Source organism: Cannabis sativa, chromosome 2, assembly GCF_029168945.1.
Source record: "Cannabis sativa cultivar Pink pepper isolate KNU-18-1 chromosome 2, ASM2916894v1, whole genome shotgun sequence".
In the NCBI taxonomy this organism is placed as follows: domain Eukaryota; kingdom Viridiplantae; phylum Streptophyta; class Magnoliopsida; order Rosales; family Cannabaceae; genus Cannabis; species Cannabis sativa.
In genome coordinates this window covers 52,300,612-52,324,349 of record NC_083602.1, presented here as the reverse complement: position 1 = coordinate 52,324,349, position 23,738 = coordinate 52,300,612, and the positions used below count along the sequence as shown (strand labels likewise).

Here is a 23,738-nt window from a genome sequence, read left to right as displayed (position 1 = left end):
TATTTGAAAATTAACAAATATATTAATAGTATCCAAAATCACCCTAACATATTTATTGTTATTTGGGTAATTTAATATCGTGAATCATAATTCATTTTTAATAGAATTTGACAAAAAATGATATGGTGTGTGGCTCAACATAGGTTGATTTCAATCTGTAACTAAAAGTGAATGTCATTCCTTTCACACGTTTGCAACATATTAAGTGATAGATTCTCAAGTGTATATCACATACTATATATAAGGCTTCGAATCTTCTATGGTCTGAAATCGGGTCCACATTTTCTTATCTTGTTTATACACCATACATGCATACACCCACAACACCATCTTCCATCTTTTGTTATTTTTTTCAAAAACAAACTTTTATCCAAAATCTCAAACATGGCAACTACAACCAACATCAAGTGCGGGACACCTCTCTATGCCCATCTCCAAGGAACCCCAAACCAAAAAAACCGCTTAACTGCGGCGGTGACAGTAGCCAGGGGAGTGAGATGGCAAAAGGGTACTCATATACAAGTTAAGAGAAATGGAGTGGTGAGATGTGGCATAGGATTAGGAGATTTCATTGGAGGAGACTTGGTGAAACCCGATTTGGGGCGTTGGCTTTCGGACGTGGAAGAACACAAGGCTTTAGCTATTTACTCTCCTCATGAAGGAGGCTATGAAGGAAGATACCTTAATCGTCTCATTTACAAAGGCTACTACTTTCTTGACCTTTCAGCTCGTGGCTTAGGTGATCCAGAGACCACACTTACCAAGATTCACCCTGTTTGCCCAGTGAGTTTTATTGCTATAAATATAAATATGTCATTATGGTCAATTGGGATTTCTTATTCATCTACGTACTCTCTTGGTTTGTAGGCTCATTTAGGGAAGCAACCTATAGCAAGGTGGTATTTTCCACCAGAGGTTGATTACAGACTCGAAGCATTGCCTCCTGATGCCAAAGGATTGGTGGTGTGGATTATTGAAGCCAAGGTAAATAAACCGTAAAAGGAACTGTGTATGATCTTAATCAAGTTAATATAAGGTTACCCTTTTTTCATTTTGGCATATTATTCACAGGTTTTGTCAAAGGCAGAACTGCAATTTTTAGCATTGCTTCCATCTCTACGACCAAAAGTTAGGGTCATTGCAGAATGTGGAAACTGGTTGGTGGACTAAATCACATGATCTGTGCTATTGTTTCTGAATAAGTTTGTGATCAAAAAATGGTGTTTTTGACCAAACACTGCAATTTCTGCTTTGATATGTTGCAGGCGTAAGTTCATGTGGAAGCCACTCAAAGAAATTGCGGGACTAACTGAAAGTGAGGACTGAGTTGGAACAACAACAATAAGCAAGCCTACACAGCATTCTTGAATTTCAAATACATTTCAAAATTGTATATTCATAGTTCTCATCAATAATTTGACCATTAAATTTGTTAGTCCTGCTTTGCATAAAAAATGCATACCCTTGTTCCTAGAACTAATTTCATACATTTTTGCAAAGACTAAATTGCATATACAATAGCTTTAGATAACTTGACTTCACTATAATGAGATTACTACATAATAATGGTAAATATACCTTATATTATATATTGGAGGGGCTACTAGATTTGGTTAAAGAAACATCATAAGTACTAATAAGTTGTACTAAGAACTGTACAGCATCCCCAAAAGTTTGATGCATAAGACAATGTTTACTGGATATAAGCAAAGGTTAAGTCCAAAATTCCTAAACTAGAGAAGCTATAATTACTCCAAACCTCCACCATGTCTGGAACTCAGAACAGAAGATGATATATGACAAAAAATCAGTCAAACTAGAATAGCTATAAGTAATACAGAATGTCAAAACAGAGAGCGCACAAATCTGAGTGATAAGTTGTATTGGTAAAATATTTTGCAACAAGTTGAAGTCGTTAATCTCTTGAAGCTACACCTCTAAGCAAATCATATTATCATACTAAGCAGTGTGAATGTCAATTGGGTCGGGCCCGACCTGACCCGCCACAAACCCAGCCCGGCCCAACTCTTTCTTTTGGCCTAGCGGGTCAAGCCCGACCCGAGATAATCGAGCTGGGTTAGGCCTGACCCGTATTTTTTTTAAAAAAAAATATATATATCTTTATATATTAAAAGTGCCTATCTAACGGCAATTCTTGGTTTAACGATTCTTGGTTTAACGATTCCTTTTTTTATTTAGATTAACTTAACTGTTAACGTTAAACGTTAACAAATAAATAAACCCAATAATTAAACCAAAAAATTAAACAATCTTTTTTTAAATAAATATATTTAATAAACAAAATTACCCATCAGATCCCATCTTCCTTTGAAACCCCTAAAATCTCTCCTAGAAAAACTCTAACAACCAGTCCATCTAAAAATATCTTCATGAAACGAACCCCAATCGAATGCTTTATCATTGGAATCGTCGAAGGAAGTTAACGATTACCATGTTGTTTATAAAGGAGGAGAAAATTCTTCTAAATAAGCGGGTACCTGATCTGAAATATGCTACCTGTGTAAGTTTTCAATGTTTCGTGACAATTATTCTATCGATAATCCCTTTTCTTATTTTAAAAATTAACCATTTGTTAAAAGGATAAACCTTTCTTTATATTTTTCAGGAAAAATGGTTACCTCTCTTCACTCTAGCCGCACGGAGAATTTTACTTTGTCGATGCTGCAATGAAACACGGTGCTGATGTTAATGATGTGGATAAGGTAAGTAGAATAGAATGACTGTCAAAATGTTTTCTTGTGTCTGCATTCTTGTTCTTCCTCATTAGAACTTTCGATTTCCTTACTTGGTAGGATGGTTGGACTGCTATTCACAAAGCAATACTCGGGAAAAAACAGGCTGTTATGAACTATCTTCTAAGGGAAGATGCAAACCCTTTCGTTTGTGATATAGTGAATATATAATAAACTCATCTTCATCAGTGCTTTTTATGCCTATTCTTAATTTCGTAAATGATCGTAGAAGCAATGAACTACAATAGAAGCAAACGTCTATGAATATGTGTTGCCATAAATCATTATAGAGCATAATAGCATTAAGCGTTAAAGAATGAAAGATCTTATCTGAGTGCAATGGAATCATTATGGAAAAATGGATAAAAGGCATAATATCACTAACATAGGGAGAGGCTGATAACACTATCATCTCCCAAGCTAACAGATGCTGAATCTCTTAAGAGCCTTGTAAAGAATCAAATCCTACAATCTTCAGGGAAAGAAACCGAAGGTTGGTTTTTTTTTGGTTCATAACATTATAACCATTTGCTATGTTTTATTGGTCTAACCAGTAATATGAAAGTGAAACATACTTGTTGAATTTGTCAAACACCATAACCAGCCCTTTTTGAGTTCTACAGGATGTAGTGATGCGGTAATAGAAAAGCAGGACTCTGAAGTGTCGAATTTTCTTGACATGTTAAGGAGTGTCTCTGAGGTTGGCACTGAGGGATCAAAAACTCATGACACAAGATCTCATCCGTAATGGAAAGTATGATATCTACTCGCCTATGGTTTCGTCGTTAATTCATTCCTCTTGTAGTTCAGATAATTTAACTCCTTTTTTATCATTTATTCTATTCAATAATTTGGAGAAGTGAGAGAACTATAATGCCTGAATTGTTCAGTTCATAAGCTGTTCAGTTTAATAGTTTGCCTCATTTTTACTTTCGTGAATTGTTGAGTTTATGCTTTGGCAATTAATGAATGAATTTGTTCATATTTTTACAGTTAAAGCAGGACAATGAAGAGTTTCGTGTTATGTATCGTGAAGGGCCACAAGGCTCTCCCTTTCATTCATTACTTGTAGAAGGCTATGTAAATGGACCTTTAGATGTTTGTAAGATCAGCTGAAACTATTAAAATACTTGAGCCTTGTTTTACAATAATAAGTCTTCAAATCAGTTAGATTACTAAAGCAAATTAGATATTTTGATCAAATCAGAACTTTTTTTCTCATTGTGCTTATGTATTTCATGGGAGTTTCAAGACTTTACAGGAAATGGTGAGTCATAGCCTTCATGTCTCTGTGATTTTTTTTTATTCTTGACTAAAATCTAATAGGCACATACAATGATAATTTGGTGACTACACTTAATAAGGAAATTTCTCTTCACTATTTTATTCTTTTTCGAAGTAAAAATAGTAAAAATCCATCATCTATGCTCTAACGTCTATATTGCCCAAATTTAATGTTTCATACCAAACATTTACTGTGGAACAATGGGAGACAACTATGATTAGATGTAGATATTAACTTTGTTTCCTTTTTTCCTAATTTCTCAGGTGGCCTCAATCGACAATCCCAACTTTCAAAATCCTCTCTGCGCAATTGTTTGCATGTCTTGACGGTGAATGATATCTTTAGTAAGGTTTGTCTAGAACGCAACTGTAGAAAATCGACTTGTATTTTGGTTTCTTCTTTGAATATTGAATGTTCTTTATCTTTTTTGGAAGAAAGGGTGAAGGTTTCGTGGCCACTATCAACTAGAGAAGCTATTGTACACTATTTTCGTTTCTTGAGTTTTCATATATAGTGCCCATTTTCATGTTTTCTTTTATTTATTTACTTCGGTTATGGTTTGTGTAAAACAGGATGGAGCGACATTGATGCATTATGTTGTCTGAACAACTTCGAGTCAAGCAATAAAAATTCTCCTCTTGTATAATGTCGATATAAACACTGTGACAATGTAAGCTTCATACTTCGCTATTGCTCAACTTTTCAGTGCTTATTCAAACGATTTATTAAGTTAAATTTTGATTTCATTCGTGTTTGAGAACTCACTAGGATGGATGGACATCGTTACATCTCGCTGTTCAAGCACGAAGAACAGATGTTGTGAAGCTCTTATTGATCAAAGGCGCTAATAAGACATTAAAAAACAAGGTAACAACACAGGCTGAATCCTTCTTTGCTTTAATCCTTTGTTTGGTAGGGAGGAAAAATGAGAGGAAAGAAAGTATATGGAAGAAAAGTGAAGGAAAAAAAAAGGTAGTGTTTGGTGAGAAAGAAAAATGGAGACAAGAGAAAAGTGAGGAGAAAAATATTAAAAGGTTTACGAAATTTTTCTCCTCCAGCTTTGAGAGAAAAATGGAATGAAAAGTTTTATAAACATCAATAAATCAATTTTCTTTCTTTCATGTCCACTAAACAACAAGAAAGAAATAAACTTTCTTTCTCTCTTACATTTTGTTTCCTGCCTATTTCCTTTCTTTCATACCAAACATAAGATTAATGGTTAGAATTTGTTGTTCGTGCGTAATGGATTGATTCCTTCTTGATATATGCCCGTGTTCTGTCTGACAGGCGCACTTACGAGCTAATCAAGCTTCTAAAGCTCTTCCCTAAGCATAGAAACTCAGGTCCATGAAGTCTAAGGTTCGAGTCTTTCCTGAGTACTTATGTAACAATTGTTATAATTCCCCGATACCCGTAGGGTTAGGCGGGGTTGTTAGTTTTAAGAAACGAAAAAAAAAAAAAAAGAAACCCCAAATCATAAAATTTGTAACCATTTTCATACATGAGTTGTCAAGTTGGGTTTATAGAGACATAGATGATGAAATCTTAGATAAAAAAGGTTACAACTCCGCAAAGACAAAGACAACATTGGCAAATGAGGCTTCATTATTGATGTGAGCTGCTTTTTCTAATTTTTCTTTTTGTAATTATTTTAAGAATTGAATATTTATTTAGAAAGTTAATGAAAGTTATTGGTTATTTAAGATTTTTGCTCCTAAATTATGATCTATACATGATTTTGCCATATGAATTTTTGAAAAATTATTCCATATATTATTTTTTATCTTTTTTTTAATTTGCTGCATTGGGTTGCTTCGTAATTTTTGAGGTAGTTTTTATGTGGATTTTAGTTGCAATTTAAGTTGTTCCGTGAGTGGTTATGGGGGGTTTTATATAGAATTTCGTAAAAATGCAAAAGACAAAAAAAACTATTTTGAAGTGTAAAAATAAAAAAATTCTTAAATTTGATGTTTCTGCTTGCCTTTATGATTCAGGGGATAGCCAACACGTAAGGAACACATTTGTTGATAGAGTTTTCTTTAGGATTGGAGGGAACTATATCATCCAAGCAATGGTCGTTTGATGAACAAGTTACAATAAAAATTATCCCCTTACAAGAGAGATAGAAAGAACCTCATTCCACAAAACACTAATTTTTCTATGTACTCGAATATCTTTGAATCGCACTTAGGGATATTGATAATATGCATAATGCTAATGGTCTTTCAATAGTAATAGAGTGCAGCTTGTACATTACATCTACTATGCAAGTAGTTTCATATAATGTGATTTGGTTAAAAGCATTGTATCATTTGGTGCCAAGTGCCAACATGTATAAAACTGTTTATTAAAGTTTTAAAAAGATAAATTAGCTTTGTGGGGCCTCAAATTTCAAAAATTTACAATGTAAAGAAAGAGAAACCTTAAATAATTATATCACTCTACTTACAAAAATCTAAAAAAAAAAATTAAAACCTTAAATAAAACTAACAATACGTGGCTCGCCACGTAACATTCACCTAGTATATATATATATATATATATATATATATTGCCACCATTTTATAGTTAATATTAAATTACATAATAAACAATTGTTTAATTCATGAGAAAATTAGAGAGCAAACAAATAATCTCTGCATATTGTTTTTTTAGATAAATAATTTAATTCATTTGGTAGTAAAATTTATTAGGTAAAAAAAATTCTAATAAAAGTAGAAGAAATGTTTAACAATTTATTAAGTTTTGCATTGTGGAGGATATTGTTGTTAAGTATTTTTTTTAAAGATAAATAGTTAGATTCATTTGTTAGTAAAATTCATTAATTAGGTAAAAATCTCTTTATTTTTTATATGAAAATCAGTGATTCTGCATAATAGATGAAAGTTTGAGATTGACTTTTGTTCCTGACAATATTTAATACATCAATAATAACTACCAATCATAAACTCAAATATAATAATTAGCAACCATAAATACTAAACACTACATTTTGTTCTCATTCATGTCCTCACTCATATACTATAAAAAATAATGTACTTTCTAATCATCAAAATCAACTATGTAAGGCTCTTGCAAAAAAATAAAAACAAATAATTTATTTGATAAATTACAAAAACTTAACTAATTACCATTGTTGGATCAACATCATTATCTTCATCATTCACTGTTGTTGTAAAAAAAATAAAACTAATATTAATTCTAATAAAGAAATGAAAAAATAAATATAAATATATATTTACAATTGTTAAATGATATCTACTTTTTTTGTCAATTTTCAACCAATTTTGTGTACATACTAATACTTCTAATGTAGAAGGATGAAGTCTCGATCTATGTGGACTCACGTGCCTACCACCAGTGCTGAATGTAGATTCTGAAGCAACAATGCTAACAGGCACAACAAATACATCCTTGGCAATCATATTCAACAAAGGATATTTGAGACCCGTCACCTTCCAATAGTTGCATGTATTAAATAACTCTTCAGTCCTAGGTACTAAGTTCTCCTCTAAATATAAATCCAGTACATACTTCATATTCTCTACTCGATAGGAAGCTCTAACAAATCTGTCAAAGTTAGAAAGGGCATCCAATCGCCGTGTTGAAGACGATATTGATACATTTTCAGTGTCATATTGCTTATCTCCATAGATTACAAGAAAATAATATTCGAACAACATGAACTTGTATCTCGGGTCTAAAACAACCGCCACACACATAAGCCCGTGAATCTTTCTCCAATATTTCTGGAACTTGGACATCATTTGAGTTGCCATGTCCTTAATAAAAGGCGCATCTGATGACATCCATGATTCAATATTTGTCTTAATTTTACATATTTATGAGAAAAAAAATATTGGCAGTAGGGTACTTTGTTCCAGAAAATAATTCTATCACTTCATGAAACAACTCTAACTTATCACACAATTGTTGAGCATTTTGCCAATAAATTTCTGAAGGGACACACATCAAATGCAACTCACGCAGCCTTGCACGTTCAAATACTGTCTTGTACGATAAAGCTGTGCTAAGCATCAGAAAAGTTGAATTCCACCTCGTTACTTAATCAAGTGACATTTTTTTGGTGTATGGTACTCCAAGTTGACGAGCAGTATTCTCAAATTTTTCATGTGCACTGCCTCGAATTTTGTCAACACTATCACCAATGACAGATAAGCCATCTTTGACAATTAGATTTAAAATATGTGCACAATAACGCACATGTAGCAACTTTCCCTTCAAAATAAAACTGTCAAGCTCAAATTGTCCTTTCACCTGTAAAAAAGTGAAAAGAAGCGTTGTTGTTGTTAGGTCTTCTGGTGTGAGCTCTAGCTGCAACTGTGACTGTGAAAGAGAGAGGTCGAGAGAGGCTTGCTTCAGCTGCTGTGAGACTAAGAGATGATAGACTAACGGTGGGTGTCGTCCCTGTGCAGTGGTCGGCGCCACTGGAAGAAGCTTGACGATCAAGAGAGGGGACAATCAGACTTTTAGGGATTAAAGGATTTAGTCGATACAATAAAGAAATTGGGAATGGTTTATTTTGGGGATTTATGGTTTTTTTTTTAATATTTGAAATCGGGTGGGGTAGGGCAGGGCCCGAAATAATATGTGTCGGGCCGGGTCGGGCCGTGAGCCCGATAAAAACCCGAATCAATCGAGCTAAAGTTGTCCCGTCGGGCCGAGGGCCCAGCCCGCAAAAAAAGCCCAAATTGCCATTCCTACTAAGCAAGATCTCTTGAAGTCATTTCCAAACTTCCAAGATCTCTCATTACTTATTAAGGGGACTGTGGTATTATTCATTAAACCCCCCAACCAAGATTCGATTAGTTAGTTAGTTAGTTAGTTAGTTAGTTAGTTATTAACTAACTTAACTGTCAAATATGACAGCAAGTATATATTTTGGCCATTTTGGTCTATATAAAGAAGACTACTGTTCTTATTTCTAAGGAGAATAATAGAAAGACACAACACAATAGAAAGAGAGGTTAGAGTGAGAAATTAAGAGAGATATCTGAGAGAAAGAGTTGGAATTGGGAAATTATATTGAGCAACATTGTCGATTATGCTGGCTCGGGTTAGTGAGTTAATGAGTGATAAAGGATTACACCATGAATGACTTACTGTGATTATTTTCTTGTAGTTCCTTAGATTGATATCTCTAATTCTCATTATCAATAAAAATTGGTGGCAGTACTGTCAAACTGGAGTATAACCAAGTTCACATTGAACTTAGGATCAAAACCAGTATAATTCTCGTGTGTTGTTGTTAGAAGGTCTCTAAATTCATTTGTGTTTATCTTTCTGGTTTAATATGTGTATACTAATTTTGGTTCTTGATTTTTTTTGTTTTGATTTAATATTTGTTTGTTTCAGTATTATCTTTAAGCTCGAATTATAGAAGTTAATCCTTATATATCAGTGCTAAATTTCCTACAGGGACATTTGGTAACAATTTTGTTTTTTTTTTTAATTTTTTAATCATAAAAATAAAAGTAAAATTTGTGTTTTTAAAATTTTGTTTTTAAAAAATAAAAATGTATTTTACAACCATTTTTATTTTTTAATTTTAATAACAGAAAACAAAAGTGTGTTCTATAACTTTCATTTTTATTTTTATTTTTTGATTTTATTTAAGTCAGGTCCAGGTTCGAGTCTGGGGCCAGGTCGTGATCCAAGTTCGGGACTAGGGTTGGGGCCAAAGTCCGTGTCCCAAGGTCCAGGTTAGGGTCGGAGTTCAAAATATTAATTAAGAAAAAAAAATGTTTAAAAAATTTTTGAAAGTGATTTATTTTCAAAAATTTTAAAATTAGAAAGTGAAAACAGTTTTATAAAACATATTTTTGGAAAATATTTTTACTTTTTTATTTAAAAAAAAAAAAAGTGTCATCAAAGGCACTCTAAACATACTAAGCAAAAAAGCCACTAAGGCTAGCTTAGTGGTGAAGGAGGGATGGGAAAAAAGGAGAGGTCATGAGTTCGAACCCAGCACCTTTAAGCTATTAAGCTATTAATTGATTGTAAAAATACCATTACGCTACACTCAAAAAAAAAATATACTAAGCAAAACATAAAATTGATCTAAATTACACATATAAATATATATATATGAATAATTTCTCAATAGATAATATCCATTAATGGGTACTAAAAACTAATGAGGTGGCAATTTGGTGACTTGCTAAAGAAGGTGACCAATAAGATTTTTTTAAAAAAAATATATTTATTTTTTTAATTATAAAGAATGATGATTCTTAGAAATTACTTTATTTTACTTAAATTATTATATTATCCTTACATTGAATATTAAAATGTATTATGCAATATTAAAGATTTATCTCGGTGGAAAGGTTTGTTCTCTTTTTTTTTTTTTTTTTTTTTTTTTTGGGGGGGGGGGGTGAGATCGTTCTCATGAGGACTGTAACTAAGTATCAGTCAATTGAATTCTTGTTTTTATTTGGAAATCAAATAGATAAATTTTAAAATTAAATAAACTAAGCAAAAATAAATAAAACAAACAGATAAGAGATTTAACAATAGATGTGAAATTAGGGATATAAATTTCATTGTATCCATCTATTATGGTCTAACATGATTCAATTCTTATTACCAAATTCTATGCAATAGAAGGTTTACTCAAGTAATTTATAGTCTTCTCAGATATATAAATCTCAATTACATGTAAATTTTCTACTCTCGTGATAAATTAAACATGTAAAAGGAATTAAACACAGAAACCCTATAAGTTATCCAAACCATATAGGTACTCTCGTCCTATATTAAAATTTGTTTCTATTTCACTATAGCATAATTGATACTCACTTCTCAGATTACGCATCAAAATCATAAACATTTAATTGGTGATTATGCAATTAAAAGTAATTAAGTACGAATGAAATAGAATACATACAAATTGAGAGAAAATTAAGTCACATTAAAATCATAAATCAATATCAAACAATATCCATCTAACCCCTAATAAATTGTTTAGCTACTCGTGTTCATCGTAGCAAATTCACACATATTAATTCAGGATAGAAGAAGAAAAAAATGTTGAAAATCCCGTTGAAAAAGCCTTCGCGATTGATTTTGCTTTCGAATTTTCGTACTCCTGAATTGCTTGCTAATTAAGAGTTTATGAGTTCTTTGAGCTCTAAAAACGTACTAAAAACACTAATAATAATGTGTTTATATAGGCTAACAAAGTTATCTAAAATGTACTAAAAAGATTTAAAATTTAAACTTTAAAAAATAAAAATCGCAACTCTACTTGAAAAGTTATCTTTATTTTTTTCGCTATCTCTTATTTTTTTTTAAAAAAAAAAAAAATTCTACTACGATAACTGATAATATTTTGGCCATAACTCTCTCGATATTGCTCGGAATTAGACGATTCAAGATGTTCCAAAAAGTTGAAGGAGAGATCTAGAACTTTTATTTTTTAATTTTTTTCAAAATATGATTGGACATAATTTAATTTAAGCTTGAAATTTCAGTTTTATTTTCAACTTACATAATTTTTTCAATTTTATAGATCATTTTTTTTTAGATTTAACCAATTTATACATTCTAAGTGTCGAAACTTAAAACTAAAAAAAATAAACATAATTCTATTCCAAAAAGTGACAACAAAGAAGAAAATTAACTCTAAAAATAACATAAATAATAGGCTAAAAATATTTTAACAATACATGTGCTTACATTATTGTAGTATATTTGTCAAATATAAAAATATCTCTAACCATAACCTCCAACACACTTCTTAATTAAAAGAGAGAATAAGTCTTGATAAATGAGCTCCATCAATTTTGTAATAGAGAATGAATTACAAACTCTTTAAATGTATAATTTCCTACTTTTTTGACAATTTTTTAAATGATATATTAATAAAAGTATTGCTACTTTCATTAATTTATTAAATTAATTTATATGTCAAATTATCTAAATATTATTAAAATAATCAATAAAAAGCATGATTAGAGTAGCATTAAGAAAATTGAATATTTTAATATTTTACCTATTTTAGATAAAATTTAACTAAAAACTAAAGATGCACTTAAATATATCTCAATATAATTAGATTGATGTTACGTGCAATGTGCAATGCACGTATACTTAATTTTCTTTTTAATTAGGTTTAATTAAGTGATGTTAAGTGCAATACATATAATTTTTTTTAATTAGGTAATGTATTTTTATTTTTTAATTTTTGAAATAGGGTTTGAGATTTTGATCTTTCAGAATTTTTTTTAGCTATTGCGGCTACATAGTGTGCTCTTTAAATGTGATTATATATATACGCATTTTATATATACAATAAAAAAATGAATTTCATTATTATACGTATTCTATATTGATCTCTCTAGGATTATATTAGAAAATATTTTGACAAAATTTGAATTTAATTAGAGAATTAATTACTTTTAAAATATATTTTATATATTATGTCTAAACATATATTTAAAAAAAAAATAATGATGGTAATAGATACAATATATAATTTGTAGTTAGGAGAGTGTGATTATAATAAAGTGTACAAATTATTATCGTAAAATTAAGGTTTAAATATAGATATAATTTTTATTTTAAATATATATAATTAAATTTTTTTATATAATATACTAAATAATTTTTATTTTTAAATACATATAATAATATTATAAAATTAATAAAAAATATTATGTTAAGTAATTGAGATATTCTGTTAAAGTTAATGTGAAAACTAAAAAGACTCTGTTAAACTAAAATTTCTGTTACATAGCCAAATAAATATAAAAATTCATTAAATATATATAATTTATAAACATTGTAAAGAATCGTGCAAAGCGCTATTTTGTTTTCTGGTTTTATATTAAAAGTGGCTGCATAAATATAAATCTAAAAATTTATATAAAATATAATAAATTATAAATACCATAGTTCCATATTACTATAAGACAAATATATTACTTAATTAAAAAAAATTAAATATACATATATATTGCATTTAACATCATCTCATAAACTTAATTAAAAAAAATTAATTATATGTCCATTTCATGTAACATCAACCTAGTATATATGAATGATGTAAATTAATTGTGAATGCATTTTTTTTTAGACAAATGCTTGAATGGATGTGTCTTTTGTTATATTATTTTATATAATATAATATTTAGATTAAATAATTAAGTGTGATAAAGTATTAATTTTATCAAATTGTAACATATATTATGGAGTTACAAAATGTGTAGAATGGTCACAAAATAGGAGTTGCAAATCCTTTAAATTGAGGATCACTTGAATATGTAACTCTCATCTCTTTTTCACAATGAAATTAGTAAAATATGTTACTAATTGTTTATGAATGTGAATGAATGATAGCTATTAAAAATATAGGTGTTGGAGACTTGATTTATTCATTTATAAGGTGTATAAATGGTTCAAAATTAAGTGGAAGGGATTTGGAACACTTTGGAGAAGAATTGGCTAAAGCTGAAAAAAATAGTAACCAGTAACTAGTTACTGTTTTTTCAGCATACAAGTACAAACGTTTGTAAGTCTTTCTAACAGCCCAAAACTCCTCCAAATCACCCCGTTGACACTATAAACGCTCAATTTATGATTGGTAACATCTAAGGGCTTTATGGTAGTCAATCATGTTTATATGAGAGTGAAAACTCTATGAATAAAGGCCATAATGTTCACTTGTAAGAGAAGTAGTTGAAACCATTTGTTGTGGTTTGAACCTTGTGCGGATATGCTCATCCTTAGACACTAGGCTGAGCATATGAGACTTGATAAATCCTTAAGAGCATTTCTAGAGTTTCCTTAAGTGTCCATATGAGGGAGGAAATGACTTTTAGGACAAAGGTCCTTGAGCTTGGTCAAGCTTTTTGTGTGTTATTCTTCATCTTCTTCTCTAGTTTTCTTGTAATCTTGATAAAATACTTTTATTTGTATTTTGAGTATTTTGATTGTAATTCTCCTATTTTCTCTTGTAACGAGAACTTTTCCAACATTATTGTTGTCAATGATTGCATTTTGTGGAGAGACGCAAGAATTATATTTATGTGAAAGTTAACACATTTTCTTTTGTTTAAAACACACACAAAATTCTCTTAAAATACAACAAAAACTATTAAAACTCCTTTTTCTTGATCATCTTATAGATGCTCTCCTATTCATTAACTTACCCCAACCCCAAGGTCCTAATGACCATTTCAAACTATCCAATCCTGTTTTACGCAATTATATTAGGATATTATTAACTACCAATGGGAACAAAACCATTGGATCGTTTTACACATAAAATGTACATGTTTTACTTTGATAAATTAATTAAATCGACAGAATATATTTTTTCTAATCACAATTAAAGGCTCAAAGTTAGAGAATAAGTTACTATATTAATATATTAATAGCGTTTTATATGTGCATTTTCATCAAACTATTTATTTAAAATCTTGAGATCATTTATTATCTAAGAAGATTATCAACCTCTTTCTTTGTCTGTTTATCGAAAATTTGAGGTCTGGTTTGTTCTTCTTCTTGTTTTTTTTTTTTTTTAATTGAGATAATTGTATATATTGTTGGCTTATTGGTACAAAGATTTTGAGATTTATAAAATGGTTCATATGGGTAGATATTTATTTGGACTTGCAAAGCTACTCAACACAGAAGAATGAAGATCTTGCTTCATCGGTTTTAACTATACATAGGTATTATCTCATATTTTATCTTCTTATTGTTTCTGACATTTCATTCATGATATAATTACAAATTTATAAATACAGTCAATATCATTTTTTTTTTGTTTTGATAAACTTTATTTACACATTTTAATTTATTCAATTATCAAAACTCTAAGTAGTTAAAGCTTGATAGCTATATTAATAAATGTGTAATATAATAAATTCACAAATCACTCCCACATTAATAATAGGAATTATTTCACAAAAATATAAAAACAACAAAAAAATTACAAAAATATACGGTTTCACGAAATTTTAAATATTTGCACGATTTTTTTAATTTTATTTACAGACAATTCGGTCTTTTTATATGTAAATGTTGTAATCTTGTTAATTTATTGTTAATTTTTTGTTATCTGTATATTATTTTTTGTTGTTATTTTCATTTTACTTTTATGTAGTTTTCTTATTGATTTTATGCTGTTTTCGTGTTATTTTTTGGAAAATCATAAAAATATAAGAAAACATTCTTTAAACGTAAAAATGTAATTATTTTACAAAAAATAGTGTCTTATGTAATTATTCCATATCATCGTATCATAATATTGGAAATTAGATACCTATTTGCATTTTCTGAGTTTTTTTTTCTTCAAAACATTCTACCTGTCATATTTGATAATTCATTTTTATGTTCATTTATCTTTACTGATGAGTTTCTTTTTATTTAATCATTTTTTATTTTAGTTTATATTATATAATATTTTAAATTAATTTTCTATTTTTAAATGAATTAAAATAATTTATAAAATTCATTCAAAAAAAAATAGTTTATAAAATATTTATTTGGTAGACCAATATTTATTTTTTTAATCAACGGCAGCTAAACTATCTTAACTATTATTTTACTTGTATTTAGTTCTCTAAGTTCAAATTTTAGTAGTAAAACCCTCCAAATTATTGAATCGTTAACAAATTTAAAATGTCATTAATTTATCTCAATTAATTGCCAAAAACTCTATTTGAAATTTGAAATTATTATATTTCTAATCATTAATTAAAAACCTATAAGTAAATCCTTCACAAATGTTCTTTTTTTGTCTTATCCATGTAAAAATTTTATTATATTTGACACAAAAAATAATTTTATAATAAATTTGCATTAATTTTTAACATTATACTCTAGTACAAAATTACAAAAGTTTATGTAAAATTCAATATCTAATTAATGTTTTTATTAAAACTATGAAACTTAATAACTTTATTATTAATTTAATAAGCAAAACAACAATAATAATAATAAATAATAATATATATACTTCATAACGGAGTGTTATAGTTAAATCTATATATTTATAAAAGAATGCACAAAACAAGTTTAAGTGGTATCTTAGATTTTTTTATTCTATTTTTATCATTGTGAGATTTTTCTATTTTGTTAGAAAAATAACAACACAAACAAAACTAAGCACATGATTTCAAATACATTAAAATTAAATGTCCCATATTTTTTATAAATCATTTAGGTGTTATCCATATGAGTTATAAATATATTTTTAGTATGTCATTTTGATTTGTAAATTATAAATACATGCAATTTTTAAAAATAAATACATTGAATTGAATTTAAATAATAAATAGATTTTTTTTCTTTCGTAAAGTTAGATTAGAATAGTAAATATTGTGTCAAAATACAATATTTAAATTGTGGGTAATTTTCATTACTTTTTGGCACACCATTAAAGAGTAAACTTTTTGCAAATTGAGCTATAATTTAGTTTTTTATCACTTATTTGTATCTCTATTGAATATGCTCATATAACCAAAACAATTTTCATTAATTATTACTTAGTTCTTGTGTGACACACAGCTAAGTAAAAATGCACAAATGACTGAAACTCAATCTCAAAATGATAAATATCAATGGAAGATCAAAAAAGTCTTAGGGGAGAATGATGTGGCGCTACACCGAATGTTCAAGTTCACAAGAATAGAAGCAGAATATATTTTTTGTAACATTAGCAATGACAAAGTTAATAAAGCTAAGGAAGGAGGAGATGTGAAGATCAAGATGGTGGACTTAGACACTCTAACTCATCATGAATTGTCCTTGAGGAAAGTTAAGTCTGGCAATGTTTTTGGGTTTAAGCTTGGTTGGTTGAGTCATTTTGTGGTTAGGAGAAAGCTCAGAGTTGGTGATGAGATTGGGATATATGTGGATCCTAATACTTCTGTGTTTTACTTTTCTGTGTTGTCTGTCTAGAGCGTAATGTGGAACAAATTAGATCTAGTTTGGTAAACTATATTGTATTGTACTGGATAGTATTGTGTTGAATTGTATTTGTTATCTTTGTTTTCGAAAAAGGAACGCATGTACTTTTAAGATCCAAGATCAATTAATAAAGACCCAATTCACAGTCATCAAGGTTTTGGTAAGGCATCTCGTCCAGATGATAAGAAGAGTCCAGCGAAGCAATCATCCAAACTTATTTAAGCAATGCTTCCAAATAGAAAATTAATCGGCCTCTAAATGTCAAGGTTGATTCTGTGATCATTTAATACTAAATCCTACCACATTAGGAGTTTATTTCTAAAGTTAACTCCAAAAGTCAAGCATTCCATAAAAGAAAAATATGGTGATTGTCAAGAAATCATTATATAACATTTATTACACGCAAAAATGACACACATTTTTCACCTACCGTCAAGCAAATAATCATTGCTTTACGAGCTGTGCCTCATAAAATTGGCTCAATATCAATATATTACTTGTATTTAACCCATTAATGGAAATCCTAGCCTATAAATATAACAAAATCCATTCATGCAAAGAGTTAGTAATTCATTTTCTTACAAGCTAATACTAAAAATGGGGTTCATAAATAGTGCAAGAATACTAGTCTAATACTCGAAGGCTTTTCCAGTCAAATAATATTAACTCATAGTCTAGAGTTTGTTAATACTTGAACCACGTAAAAATCATCGTTTCAATCTCTATATTTTATTTATTTTCTTTAAGTTTTATAATATTTTATATCAATTTTTGAAAAACTCAGTAAATAGTATTGTATTAGTATTATTTAATACAAGATTATATTTGATATTAACTTATATTAATAAGTTGTTTAAAATTATACTATCTTTATCATAAACTCGACCCCGACCCCAACCCTCGATCTGGCCCTAACACCCATCCTCATACCTTAACCCTGGACTCGGGTTCGGGTCTAGGGTCTCGAGTCCGAGGTCTGGGATCTGAAGTTCGGGTTCGAATTTGAGTCCAAGTTTGGGTTCCGGGTCAAGAGTCTCGAGTTCGAGGTCCGAGTCTAAGGCTGGGTTTGGGGTCTAAGTTCGAGATTTGAGTCTTAGATCAAGGTCTACGCCTTGATCTCCAAACCTAGACCTTTTCTAAATATTATAATACAAGCTAATACGTATCATTTGTTATGTATTAAATAATACGAGTTATATTGTATAAAAAGTTATAGTCGTAATAATTAATACAATACAAAATTTTATTTAAACATAATATTACTTGTTATTCAATACAATCCGACCAATCAAACAGACCCTTTAGGATGAGAGTAGTGAGTTATTTGGTGGTAACATTTTTTAACTTGAGCCTATATAGTGATTGATTATTGGGCATTCAGGTTCTCACAACAACCAAAATGATATACTAACTGCTCTGCCCATCATCTAGGTGGTGTAGAAAAATTATATAATCCAACTAAGTTTTTATACATATATACGTATATCACGTGTAGGGATTTATACATATGGTGACCATGTCCCAGTCAAAGCAGAGAACAAGACCAATACTTACAGCACTTCCACTCAAGTTTAGGGAAAATTGCAAAAAGATAAATTTGTGATTTTTGACACTGTATAACTTACTGTGGTATCCTATAGATGGTTGTGGAAATAAGGTAAAACTTTGTTTGGCATCAATCTCGTAGCTGAATGACTATGACTGATGCATTACCCCTTATTGCTTCTTTTCAAGCGCTCCAAAACATGTTTTTCTCCAGTTAGGTACTCGACCAATCCTATAAAGTATGAGAAAACAAAGAAATAAAAGAAATAAGGTTCAATAAACTACTTTAGTCAACTTTCAACAAGTTGGCAATATCAGAAGTAGTAGTGCATCTAGAGTAGGCTGCATCACAATGTATGGGCAAATAAACAAAAGTAAATAAATGAGTTGATTCTCCTCCAATTATTATATCTAATGATCTTTGGAGTGCACTTATTAAGTCCTTAAATATGTAGAACTTTCTTTCTACCAAAAGGGGAATTCATTAGAAAATAAAATAGAGGCACTGTGATTGAATAATCAGAGAAAGAGACAAGAGAGATTCATTACCGTTCGTATAATCCCGACAATCATGATGGCCAACCCTCAAATGGGTTCCCCAGTTCTTGTTGAATTCGCAAGCCATATCTGTAGCATTGACTTTGGAAGAACCAACAAACCAACAGTTGCTTCTTGGTAGTTTTGATAAATTCCTTATAAGAACAACTCCTAATAGTAATAGATAACAGAGATCAAGTTGAGACAAGTACACTAATGAAAGAAAATCAGTTTCCACATGTGAACCATAAAAGATCTAAAGGCCTCAAAAATATGACATGAGAATAATGTTAGTTTTCTTTCCGCCATAACATCAATCTAGTCTAGAGACAAGAACAAAGTATAGTGAAGGATTTTCTCAGCTCATGAAACATTTGTCACTGTAAATTGGAAATTAGTCCAAATTCCATGACTATACATTGTAGTAAAGATACGATTGCGTACACAGATAGAGATCTTCAGTCAAGTTATTTGTTTTTCATATAAAATTTGGGTGTATTCTTTCCTTTTTTTTTTCCTTAGAACTTCTTAATTAAGCTTTTAAGTACATTTGGGTGTATTCTCCTGGAAACCAAATATTCCCTTCCAACAAAATTCTACTGCCCCACAGCAAGGTCATGAACCCCAAGATTGACTGACCTTGGAATCCAAACAATTCTACCCCTCACTCTCTCAAAAACATAAACACAACCATTAAACCATGAGTGGGATCCTAACATTGGCAGTTTTTGACACTAGCTTTTGGAAAAGAGATCACCCAAAAAAGATCTACAGATGACTCTATCCAGCCAGCTCATTGATGTATCTCCCAAGAATACTTAAACATCCGAGCTAGCAAGGTCGTCATCCCACCCATAAAAATAAATTCTGGGAGAGACGCACCCTAGAATAAGCTCTACGGCACCTCCTCCTTATTTGTCAGCCGCGACAATACAAGCCCAGAAATGATTTCCCAAATAAATCATTTCAGAAAAATTGTCCCAAAATTGCTTCTAAGATCACACATAGGCAAGGGATAGCAAAATTGCTCCTAAAGATCACTTACAATGGTTATTTTAAAATATTTGTCTATTTACACTGCACTAGAGTATGTGAATGAACTAAGTTAACTTAATAATGATATTTTTCACTTCCCATGGCAAGAAGACTATCCAGCACCAGAACCAAAACTAAAGCATGGTAATCCAGCAGCAACAGCATTAGAAAAACACTCATGGTGCTTTGTCACATTTTTGGTTTTTTTATTGTTTCCCAACAACAAATAAAAAATGAAGTACAATTGTGAACAATGTGACACTCAGTCATATATTGCACAAAGTGAAAAAATGTTTACCTGATATTGATCTACCAGATAAAACTTCAAGAGCCACAAATATATTTTCCGGATCTTTGGGCTGAAAATCGTAAACCAGCACCTGCAAAATACGTTTCAGAAAGAGTGGAGTTCCAACTGTAAAATAAGAAATTTGGCCCACGCACACACTTCAGTGATACATTCTAACCTACGATCTTATTAGTTGCTACCATGTAACAATGAATGAAATACCAATGGATTCCAAAAATGCAGTATAGACAACTAGTTTCAGTTTCTATCTCTATAATATGTGAATTTATTGGGATAGTATACAAAACAACTTTCACCCAATTTCACATACAAAACCAATTGTTTTCTTTTATAAATTATGAACCTGAGCAACTTCACATTGTCCATTTTATAATGATTTTGCTTATGCTTAGCTTTTTTGAAAATAAGGTCTTTTAATTCTATGAAAAGATCTTTTCATTTTTCACTAGACACTCTCTCAAAGGAGTTCTCAAAGGGTACATTTTTAAGCTATTGTAAAACTTGGAAAAGTACAATAACCTTATATATATCTTAGGCTAATTATGATTTTTGTCCCTGAATTTTGATATGTACTAAATCATACTCCCTGAACTTTTAAGGTCGTTAAAAATGCCCCCTGAACTATTAAGATTGTTGAATTTAAGGACTTCTGTCTAATTTTATTCAATTTTACTATTTCAGTGATTGTTTATGTGCTAAACCATGTTTCCCAAATTTTGATATATACCAAATCATACCTCTCGAACTTTGAAATATACTAAATCATGCCCCCTAAACTTTCATCCATGTTAAACTTTTTTACTAAAATTGGACAAAAGTCCTTACATCCAACAATCTCAATAGTTCCGGAGCATTTTTAATGACCTTAAAAGTTCAGGGCAAAATTACTAATTAGCCTATATCTTAAAGGGAAAAGCTAGAAAAGGGCAGCAGTATCAAAATCCAAATACATATTTACAGAATACAGAACATTATAAACATAAAATAAGAATCAGTTTACAGTTCAGCTATGAAAATATAATAAGAAAAGTTGGGGTTGATGAAGTAAAAAAACTACCTTATCAAAAAATCAAAGACCCATATAGGTGAGACTGCAAAGAATTATGATTATAATCATATTTACAAACCCATTTGAATGAGACTCTTGGGAGAAAAAGAGACCTGAGAATGTGGTGGCGGTGAGTGGGGTTTGATTATAACCACAAAATGTTGGAAATCCCATAGATTGAGTGAGTAAGCAGCGGACATTAGAAGCTGGGGTGGTCCTTTGGCCGCTCTTAGAGGAAATGCAGCCACATAAACATGGTCTCTTCCACTCTCCCTTGTTCCACAATTTGTCAGCTGTGAAGGAGAAGCCATTATTCTCCTCGGTACTGACCTGGACGGTGCCCCATTCTTTTTATAACTCGAAGATGTCGAATATAACGACCGCCCATCATCTACAACCGAGCCCTGTCAGTCGAACAATTCTAGTTAAACCAAAGAAGTGCAGAGAAAGAGTAATAAGTCTAGAAGTAGTAGAGAAAATGACTAACTGGTTTTGATCGAGAATAGGGAACGTGAAACGAAGAAGACGAATCAGAGAGGAAACTATTGATATGAGGACGCAGAGGAGTCGTTGTTGAGCCACAACTGCGTAAAATTGAGTCGCTACTGAAACCAATTTTGACACTTTTACGAAGCAGGCATCGTCTTCGTCTTGGTCTTACTCCTCCACGTTCAAGACTCGAATGGTTTTTAGTTGTACAGACGCCATTAACGCTAACAGTCATTATTTGCATCACTCTGTTTTGAAATCAATCTGGTTGAGATTTGGGAAATTTGTAAAATTAACAATAAAAGTGTAAAATTTGTAAACACAATGAATTTAGTTACTATATGGATTTTTTTTTCTTTTCTCTTTTTTTGGGTATATACTATAAAGAATAATTAGCAAATTTATCTGGGAATTTATGTCACTACCGAATTATGCATGACTGAAGCGGAAAAAATTAAACTTGAAACAACTTTATTGCTTCTGCTATACTTGATCTTCGTACAAGCACGACTCTTTATATAGAGTTTAACATACACCACTAACACTATAAAATAGGACCACAATTAGGTAACCATAACAAACAACTAACTATAAGAAGTGTCTAATGTGTAAATGTACACAACAACCTATTATGTTCCATTGATGTGAAGTACCATTATTTAAGAGAGCACAATATGAAATGCATTATTTAAGGGGTCTTCGTCAAGATGATTCCCTCTCTCCTTATTTGTTTCTGTTGTGTGCTGACGGTCTTTCTGTTCTTATAAAGAGATTTGAAGCCAGGGGTGTTCTTCATGGGTGTCGTGTGTGTAATGGTGCTCCTGTTGTTTCTCATATGTTGTTTGCTGACGATTGCTACATTTATTGCAAAGCCATTGCTAGGGAGGCTCATAGCGTTCTTCTTTTACTTCAACTTTTCGAACAAGCTTCAGGTCAGTGTGTTAACTATTCAAAATCAAATATATTTTTTAGTTTAAACACTATTCTCGACAAGATATGTGTAATCTGCTCCGCATGCATGAAGCTCCTGACAATAGTATGTATCTCGGCCTCCCCTGTGTTATGGGCCGTAATAAGAATGCCATACTTAGTTTTTTGAAGGATAAGATGCAGAAACGAATTTTGAGTTGGGAAGGTCTTTTGCTTTCTAAAGCAGGTAAAGAGGTGTTGATCAAAACGGTTGCCCAACCTACTTATGCTATGTCTGTCTTCTTGTTACCTGTGGAAACTTGTAATAAGTTAGAAGGAATGATGAGTAAATATTGGTGGAGTTCGGGCTCTAATAAAAAACGTGGGGTCAGTTGGTCTAGTTGGAAGAATATGTGTCGGCATAAACATCATGGTGGGCTTGGTTTTCGTCACTTGCGGGATTTCAACTTAGTTATGCTAGGAAAACAAGCTTGGAGATTAGTCTCGAATGAGCATTCTTTGGTTAGTCGGGTTTATAAGGCTCGATATTACTCCCATGGGTCGTTTTTGACTTCTTCTTTTGGTCTGAATCCTAGCTTTATTTGGAAAAGCATCTTCGAAACACAAGAGCTGATCAAGAAAGGCGCTCGACGGGTTGTTGGTCCTGGTACAAATATTAGTGTTCAGTTTGATCCTTGGTTAGAAGATGCTTCACATCCGTGGGTCACTACTATCGTTAATGGTATGGAGCAGTGGAAGGTTAACAATCTCATGGTGCCAGGAGAAAGATGTTGGGATTTGGAAGTGATCTCTGATATCTTCAATGTTCAGGATAAGGAGTTAATTTTGAAGACCAACATTGTTCAGGAGTCTACGATTGATACT

General features: G+C 30.8%; 2 protein-coding genes and 1 long non-coding RNA gene across 5 annotated transcripts; 2 read left to right on the top strand and 1 right to left on the bottom strand.

Annotated features, from left to right (window-relative positions):
* The first annotated feature begins 162 nt into the window (after nucleotides 1–162).
* Nucleotides 163–1,435, top strand: LOC115718564 (NAD(P)H-quinone oxidoreductase subunit N, chloroplastic). The gene is made up of 4 exons (XM_030647366.2): nucleotides 163–783; nucleotides 868–984; nucleotides 1,072–1,157; nucleotides 1,266–1,435. Exons 1-4 carry the CDS (start codon nucleotides 172–174, stop codon nucleotides 1,324–1,326), a joined length of 876 nt encoding a protein of 291 aa, XP_030503226.2. The 5' UTR covers nucleotides 163–171; the 3' UTR covers nucleotides 1,327–1,435.
* Nucleotides 1,436–14,406: 12,971 nt separating this feature from the next.
* LOC115720480 (uncharacterized) lies at nucleotides 14,407–17,129 on the top strand. 2 transcript variants are annotated; one of them, XR_009685907.1, is made up of 3 exons: nucleotides 14,407–14,549; nucleotides 14,663–14,738; nucleotides 16,561–17,129. It is a non-coding gene; the product is annotated as an uncharacterized LOC115720480 (long non-coding RNA). The 2 variants fall into 2 exon arrangements; XR_009685906.1 differs by having other exon boundaries at nucleotides 14,411–14,549; nucleotides 16,579–17,129.
* A 1,268-nt stretch (nucleotides 17,130–18,397) lies between these two features.
* LOC115721412 (uncharacterized) lies at nucleotides 18,398–22,461 on the bottom strand. Of its 2 annotated transcripts, XM_030650701.2 has the most exons (5): nucleotides 21,943–22,449; nucleotides 21,569–21,859; nucleotides 20,396–20,477; nucleotides 19,075–19,233; nucleotides 18,398–18,757 (listed from the first exon to the last, which is right to left on the bottom strand). In XM_030650701.2, the coding sequence occupies exons 1-5, from the start codon at nucleotides 22,186–22,188 to the stop codon at nucleotides 18,690–18,692; spliced, it is 846 nt and encodes a 281-aa protein (XP_030506561.2). In that variant the 5' UTR covers nucleotides 22,189–22,449; the 3' UTR covers nucleotides 18,398–18,689. The 2 variants fall into 2 exon arrangements, with proteins under 2 accessions (XP_030506561.2, XP_030506562.2); XM_030650702.2 differs by lacking the exons at nucleotides 18,398–18,757; nucleotides 19,075–19,233 and adding an exon at nucleotides 20,144–20,231 and having other exon boundaries at nucleotides 21,943–22,461.
* Between the last annotated feature and the right edge of the window lie 1,277 nt (nucleotides 22,462–23,738).

Bases quoted from the DNA above. Each gene is read 5' to 3' on its own strand.
- LOC115718564 (XM_030647366.2), top strand. From the start codon at position 172: ATGTCATTCCTTTCACACGTTTGCAACATATTAAGTGATAGATTCTCA. The intron at 784-867 runs GTGAGTTTTATT...CTTGGTTTGTAG, and splicing joins AGATTCACCCTGTTTGCCCA to GCTCATTTAGGGAAGCAACC. The intron at 1,158-1,265 runs GTTGGTGGACTA...GATATGTTGCAG, and splicing joins ATTGCAGAATGTGGAAACTG to GCGTAAGTTCATGTGGAAGC.
- LOC115721412 (XM_030650701.2), bottom strand. From the start codon at position 22,188: ATGCAAATAATGACTGTTAGCGTTAATGGCGTCTGTACAACTAAAAAC. The intron at 21,860-21,942 runs GTTAGTCATTTT...TTCGACTGACAG, and splicing joins CCTATTCTCGATCAAAACCA to GGCTCGGTTGTAGATGATGG. The intron at 20,478-21,568 runs GTCTCTTTTTCT...CGTATTTTGCAG, and splicing joins CACCGCCACCACATTCTCAG to GTGCTGGTTTACGATTTTCA.